Source organism: Sinocyclocheilus rhinocerous, unplaced genomic scaffold, assembly GCF_001515625.1.
Source record: "Sinocyclocheilus rhinocerous isolate Xijiao unplaced genomic scaffold, SAMN03320098_v1.1 scaffold1485, whole genome shotgun sequence".
In the NCBI taxonomy this organism is placed as follows: domain Eukaryota; kingdom Metazoa; phylum Chordata; class Actinopteri; order Cypriniformes; family Cyprinidae; genus Sinocyclocheilus; species Sinocyclocheilus rhinocerous.
This window is the reverse complement of record NW_015628698.1, coordinates 150,262-157,921: the sequence shown is the minus strand read 5'-3', so window position 1 is coordinate 157,921 and position 7,660 is coordinate 150,262. Positions and strand designations below refer to the sequence as shown.

General features: G+C 36.7%; 1 protein-coding gene across 2 annotated transcripts in view; it reads right to left on the bottom strand.

Annotated features, from left to right (window-relative positions):
* The window catches only part of LOC107738306 (cytoplasmic protein NCK2-like), a 66,198-nt gene that overhangs the window by 36,685 nt on the left and 21,853 nt on the right, over positions 1–7,660 (bottom strand). For both annotated transcript variants that reach the window (XM_016550026.1, XM_016550027.1), the window contains exon 2: positions 3,085–3,326. In XM_016550026.1, coding sequence (XP_016405512.1) covers positions 3,085–3,310 — 226 coding nt within the window. In that variant the 5' untranslated portion in view covers positions 3,311–3,326. The remainder of the gene's footprint in view (positions 1–3,084; positions 3,327–7,660) is intronic.

Sequence of the window (7,660 nt, the reverse complement as noted above, 5' to 3'; positions counted from 1 at the left end):
TCCCGACCAGGCGCCGAGTGGTGCCAATCACAACACACACTGGCCTTGCTAACCAATCACAGCACATTTCGTATTTCAGAAGGCGGGCTTTCATTTGATACAGGAACTATTCGAGCCGTTCATGCCAGACTGTAATAATGTAAAATGAATGAAAAATAATGTTTTTCGAACAACCTAGTATGAGAGCCTGTTCTAGTACACCCCCAAAACAAAATCAAGACTTTGTAAAAGAGCATAATAGGACCCCTTTGAACGTAGTATGTAACATGCTTTTTAAGGAAAGTGAGGGAGGGGGGAAAAGGATGTTCTAGAGATAAGGTCAAAGGGGCAGAGAGCTGGGGCCCCTTTACCCTGACAGGGAAGGGGTGGTGCAGTGTGTGTGTGTGTGTGTGTGTGTTTGTGTTTGTGTTTGTGGACATCTTATAAATAGCTGTCAGCAGGAAAGCAAAATGGAGAGGAGGATCCTAATTGCTCTGTCTGTCTCTGAAAGTGATGATTTTACACTGAACAAACATATCTCTCTTTGTGTAGATATCTTGAAGGCTGCCAATTCCCTCACCTCTATGAATTCTACCTGTGTACATGTAGAAAGCCATGTATGCTATCAGTCAAATGTTTGGAATCATTAATATTTTTGTATGTTTTTGAAATAAGTCTTTAATGTTCACTAAGGCTGCATCTATTTGATCAAAATACAGTAAAATTGTGAAATTACAATTAACTATTAATTATTTATTTTTAACTATTAACTATTAATTATTACAATTTAAAAGAACAGTTCTTTTTGAATATATTTTAAAATATAATTTATTCTTGTGTGTTCAGCACCGATGCATTAAATTGATCATGTTACATATCATATTTATAATGTTACAAAATATTTATATTTTAAATAAATGCTGTTCTTTTGAAATTTCTCAAATAATCCCAAAAATCTTTCTTGAGCACCAAATCAGCATATTAGAATGATTTCAAAGGGATCATATGACAATGAAAAAACTGGAGTAATGACTGCTGAAAACTTTGTAATAATAAATAATAACTTATATTACCATATAAAACAGTTTTTTTGTAATAATAATGTTTTACAATATTACTATTTTACTGCATTTTAGATCAAATAAATATAATACATAAACAACTTTTGACCAGTAGTGTACATGAGCTTTTAAACACAAATTAAATCAATAGTCTCTCCATTTCAATTTAATTTACCCATGAAATGTGCTTACTTAAACCACCATATTGTTGATAGAAAGATTAAACAGGACGTCGAGGAAAAGCACAGCTCATTAGCTGCCATTAGCACGGCTCATTTCCTACCATCTGCATATCAACTGCCTTTAGCTTGTTCATCCCAGGTGGTTAAACCATAACCATAAGTGTAACACAGAAGAATCTCCACCACAATAACAACAATAACCAACCACGCTACTATAAAAACAAAACCACAGTGTGGAACAAAGCATCATGAGTGAGGTTTCTGGGGGGCTGACACCTCTTGGATATCAACACATGATTCTGCAAAAAACAGCATAACAGCTCTGTGGCAAACCACCATTAAACGGTCAAAAAGAAGTCAATGTTGTATATTCAGCACTGGAAATTTGGGACACATTGGTCTCCACTTCACAGCCAGGAGAGTTGAGGCTGACTACTCTGAACATACACACTCAATATGCCCCAAGACACAGCTGATCGATCAGTTCACCGCTCTCCCCTGTGTGATTAACGGCTGGGCAACTAATTAGGTTTTACAATGAAAACCTTTAAATTAGTGCTTCCTGCTTACACATCCTTCATGTTGAATCTTTTTTCTTTTTTCATTTCTGAAGGCTTTGGATTTCTCACATGAAAATAGGGAATAAGTAAAAAATATCAGAGGGATGGCAGACTCTCATGACTGCATGTCAAGGTCAATAAATATTTTCAAATATTAACCTTTTCATGTCAAGGTAAGGTTAGCTGATATTTCTGATGATGTTTTTAATAATTTATTAAATCTGTAAAAAAAACTATGTATTTTACCTTGGAAAATACACTACAGTTTAAAAGTTTGTGGTCAGCAAAATTGTTTTTAATGTTTTTGGAAGAAGTGCTAACCAAGGCTGCATTTATTTGATCAAAAAGACAGTAAAAGACACAATAATGTGAAATATTTCAGAGAAATGTTTTCTATAAATCATTTTAATATGCTGATTTGGTGCCAAGATAACATTTCTTAGTTTAATCAATATTGATAGGTTCAATGTTGCGCTGCTTAATATTTTTTGGGGGAAAAAATGACACTTTTAATGATTCTTTGACTAAAAGAAAGTTCAAAGGAACCGTTTATTTTTTGAAATATAAATCTTTTGTAACATTATAAATGTGTGTACTGTCACTCCTGATCAATTGTGATGTATCCGTATGGAATAAAAGTAGGGCTGCACGATAAATCGCATGCGATATTTAATGCGCATCTTGTCAGTAAAGCCGCTTCTGTAATCAGCGGTAAATCTCCATCACGTGCGGGCTTTCACATTGAGCAGCATTTACTACACAGAGCCGTTGTTCACTGACAAGTTGCGCAAAAAAATCGCGCGATTATGAACATGGTTTTGCGCAGCTTGCCAGTGAACAACGGCTCTGTGTAGTTAATGCTGCTCAATGTGAAAGCCCGCACGTGATGGAGATTTACCGCTGATTACAGAAGCGGCTTTACTGACAAGATGCGCATTAAATATCGCATGCGATTTATCGTGCAGCCCTAAATAAAAGTATTAATTTCTTAATTTTAAATAGCAGTGCATATTTGGAATATAATGATTAGATGTGTACTCGCATTTATTTAAGCTGAAAAGAAAATATTACGTTTCATTTAAAATGTTTAGTATCCTTGAGAATAGTTTTTCAAAACCATAAGAAACTGATATGAATCCAGAGAATCTGACACGAATAAGAGTATTTCTAAGCATGTGCTTTAAACTGGACATTCTTATTTGTCATTATTTCAGGATTTCAGGATATTACAAAATCTTACACAGCCTGACATTACTGGCTAACCCCTTTATTAAAAGAAATCAAAATATGTAAGTCTCTTACCAAGTGTATCTTTGATATTTTTCACCAGAGAGCTTTTCTTTAGACTGTTCTTGCGTTCGACGTAATTGGAAGGAACATAGCCTGTTCTGTTGGATGCATTTCGTACACGCCACCATGTTTTTGAGTCATCCAGGAGCCACAAGCGCTCATTTTTCCTAATGTCAAGTTCCTGGTCTTGCTGTGACGTATAGTCCCACTTGGCAATAACAATCGCCTCCTCTGACATCTTTCATGGAGTCCCTCTGCAATATAAATAAAAGAAGAAATTAGAATCCTCGTCTATCCCAAAAGACAAAGTACAAAATAGTGCATAAATGCCATAAAAACAGCAGATTGTCAGGAGTCAAGCCGAATAACTTTTTAATAGGCTGAAGGAGATCCTGGACTCCTGAACACCCATGTAGATAGTCTTCCTCTTGTGAAAACTAGCATGCACCTCTGGTCTGGATAGTCTATCTCTAGATGCTGAGCAGCAACTGCAGGAGTGACAGGACGGATCAAGACAAAGCCTCTCCTTTTCATGTTCCCATCTTAAACACAGTAAATTATTCAGCAGATACACTGAAGGAGAGAGAAAGAGACAGATATTGAAAGAAAAGAAGAAAGTGAACTAAAATGTTCATAACGTCCCACAACATGACTACAAGTAAAAGAAAGAGAAAACAAGAGACAAGGAAATACAGCTTTAAAGCATTAGGTCACCCAAAAATGAAAATCCTGTCATCATTTACTCACCCTCATGTTGTTCCAAATACTTGTTTTCATCTTTGGAAAACAAATGAAGATATTTTTAATATTCTCTCATTTTTGTCAATCCATTGAAGATCAACATGATCAACATATTCAAGCTTCAAAAAATACATAATAAAAAAAACATCATAAAAGTTATCCATATGTGAATGAAGCCTGAAAATGCATGTTGGATACGCAAGGAGAAAAACCTCACTTGTTCTTGAGCATCAAGCATGCATGTTTAAGGTAAATGATTGACAAGTTTGAGAGTAAGTAAATGACAATCTTCATTTTTGGGTTAACTATCCATTTAAAGAAAAAAATACATTATATCAAAATTAAGATTTCTGTGACCTTTAGTCTGCATTTGTGGCTGTTAGCCCTAAGGACTAAAAAAAAATATTACACAATAGATTACATAAAGTGTAGTTTGTAACATACTCTATTAAATTACTAAGCAACATAACCTAAATATCAAACAGTGTTACTTCTTCTGTTAATTTATCTTCTATCTAAGGATTCTTTTACTGCAAAAAAAATTGGTTGGAAGTTGAAACTCATAAATTATAATCATGCCTAGTAACAGGGCTATAACAAATACCTTTAAGGCAAGCCATTTCACTCAGTGGCCATCTTTGAAATACCTCTTGGGCATTCAAGTGCAGCTCCTATCTCTTTGAATGGGGAAACATTAAATTCTCCAAAACTGTTCGCCAATCTTACGAATAAATTTCAAATTTGAAATCACCAATGAAATCTGACAACTGTCTCATAAATGTTGTTTCTTAAAAAAGCTAATTTTTCAGGCTAGACCAGTCAATGTGTATACACAGTCCTAAGCGCATGTCTCCAGAACATGCTCCAGAAAGCTGACTGTTTCTATAACAACCGGGACTTCTAATGGCAGCTGCAGTGATGCGATGACTTTACTGATTAGTGATTGGCTCTTTTATTCGGAAGGCGGGGCTTCCTTCGATAGAGCGGCCATATTGAGTGTTGCATTTTTCCCCATTCAAAACTATATGAGTGACATGTCTTGTGTATTCTATAGTCTTTGGCTATAAATAGCATTTTAGCTTAGCAATGAAAACACTGCATAATTTTCAAGTTTCCAGTTCAATAAATGAAGTTTCGCAACAAGAAGCAAATCATGCTAAGTCATGGTCCATGACTTTAATAAGCCTACTGGCCCAAACTTCCTCTTTCAATAATATACACATAAACTCAAGACAAAAATCTGTGCTTGTTTAGCTGTTTCATGTGGTCTTTAAAACAAGCGCTTATATATGGCATTCCCTGAAATCTCCCTGTGTGCGTGTGTGTGTGTGTGTGTGTGTGTGTGTATGAGTGTGAGGGAGTGTGTCAGTGAAAGGGGCTTTGTTTATTTGACTATGATATAGGGCTGCACAATAAATTGAACGCGATTAATCGCAATTGTCATGCACATTTTGTCAGTAAAGCCGGTTCTGTGATTAGTAGTAAATCTCCATCACCTGCTTTCAGGTGGAGCAGCATTTACTAAACAGAGCCATAGTTCTCTGACAAGCTATGCAAAATCGTGTTCATAATCGCAGACGATATAATCGTAGGATTATGAAATCGACGAAATCGTTCGCGATAATGACAGCTGTTTGCGTATCTTCTCAGTGAACTACGGCTCTGTGTAGTAAATGCTGCTCCATCTGAGAGCACGTGAAAATACCACATTTAATAACATGTTTTTACTCCAAACTCACTTCATAACGTCAGTCGAGTGTTTGAAATAAATCCTTCTGTGAGATGATGTGGCTTCCTAAACAGAATAATTAAGGCACACAATATTTAATTGAATTCTAAGCAGTGATAGACAATCGCAGCTTCTGCCTAATCGCGATTTATTGCCTTTGCGATTTAATTTCGATTAATTGTGCAGCCCTACTATGCTGTGACAGAGCTGCTCCCTGCTCCAGGGACACTCAGTATGCTGTTGTCCAATCACCCTGACAGCTGCCACACACAAACACACATGCAGGCTGAATGCCAGACAGCAGGGAGCAGCAAACACTTCATGATACTGTACACAAACACTGGCCACTTCATCGTTAAACAGCCCCTTGCCAGCTTTATCACTGACAGCAGGCTACCTCATTCATACTGCAAGCACAAAAAGACGAAATGCAAGTGTCTTTAAATGGTAGGCCGCCTGTATCAACACAAATCACAGGTCTTTTTAACTACACTTAGATTCAGATACAAAACGACAGCTTACAAAAAGCAGCAAGCCTCAGGTATGGCTAGAAACGGCTACTTTAGAAGTTTAAGAGCAAACAAACACAGCAGTCATCATTCAAAACTGCTGCCAGATCTCCATGTTCCACTCTCACCCATCCCCAGTGGAGTAGGGAAACCTGTCAACTCACAGATAATGCTGTCCCATGTGTCAACACTGGCTGATACAATTACAATGACTGCCTGACGGCCAGCATTTTAAACAGCAAGACATACAATCTCCTCTTTAATAAACATGCAGGTCTCCCACAGGATCTTTCCATTCCTTGTGTGGTGTTGAAAGAGAAACTCGCCTTGAGTGCAGAGAGGAAAACATTTTTTGTTTACTCTGACACTCACCTGTCAAACAGGACTCAGTCATAATAAAAGCCTTCCTAACACATGGGGTCTGGGTAAATAGAGGACATTCATTGCTTACAATGCAACGTTATATCCCTCTTACTTAACCATGGCGCTAAGCTCATAAAGCCGCATTGTCTAAACTAATAATCTGGTTATGCAACACGATTATGGACCCAAAACCCCATTTTTAAAAGCATTCATATTGAGGTGGAGTGGTAAAAAAATCAATCTTCATTACCACTAAATATAGCGCTAATGACTGACTATAGGAAGGGCAGGGCTAAGCAGATGATTTCAAATGATATTACGACACAAGTACCATGGCCATCAGTTAACACACATGCTTAGTTCAGACACAGTGAATCATGACTGAAACTACTGAATAATCCCTGTCAATATCACTAGGAAATTCTTTGTAGACATCATCTTTTCTTTAAGTATTTATAGCCGGAAACCAAAACTGTTGAGTTGTATACAAACATTTAAACTTAACATAATGCAGTTTTTATATGAACTTTTTAAAGATATAATTATGTTTCTACTCCAATTCACTGCTGAAATATAAATATTCAAATGGTGGCTGTAATAAAGACTTGCTTTTTATGACAGATTTATTCAAGCATACATAAAATAATGAAGACATGACTAACAGGTTAAATAAAAATATAATGAATATAATGTAGTGCATATATTTAGCAAAATACTAGAGGTATTTTTTTCTAGCTAACTAACAAGCTATGGAAATAGCTGTGTCCCATTTAAGGGGCTGCAAAGACTTTAAAGGCCACAAAGGTCAAATCAAGCGTTGTTAACATAACATCTGTACCAAACATTTGTTAACATAATGGTTGTACCAAAACCATTTAGGCTAAAACCGAAAATGTATTTATTGCTGTTCCGGTCGCATATTTTCGTTGCTGAAATTTCTGTGCATCACTGTTGCAGATTGTAGCAGATCAAGAGATGCTATGGGAGCTTTGGTTTCACTCTCGTTTTCAGCAGATGTCCCTCAAAGTGGCAGCTGGAAAATGAAATCAGCTGAACAACTCGAGAGCACTTGAATTTCCTCTAACAAAAGGGTGTGCCAGTCCCAAAGCTTCAGAAATCAAAGAAGCTCTTCAACAAAGGACCTTGGGCATCTCATTCTTCTCTAAACACCTGTTCTCGTGTCAATACCTTCATAGTGTACAACTGCTGAACACACAAATTTCAGTCAGGTTTCAGGCCCCACCAT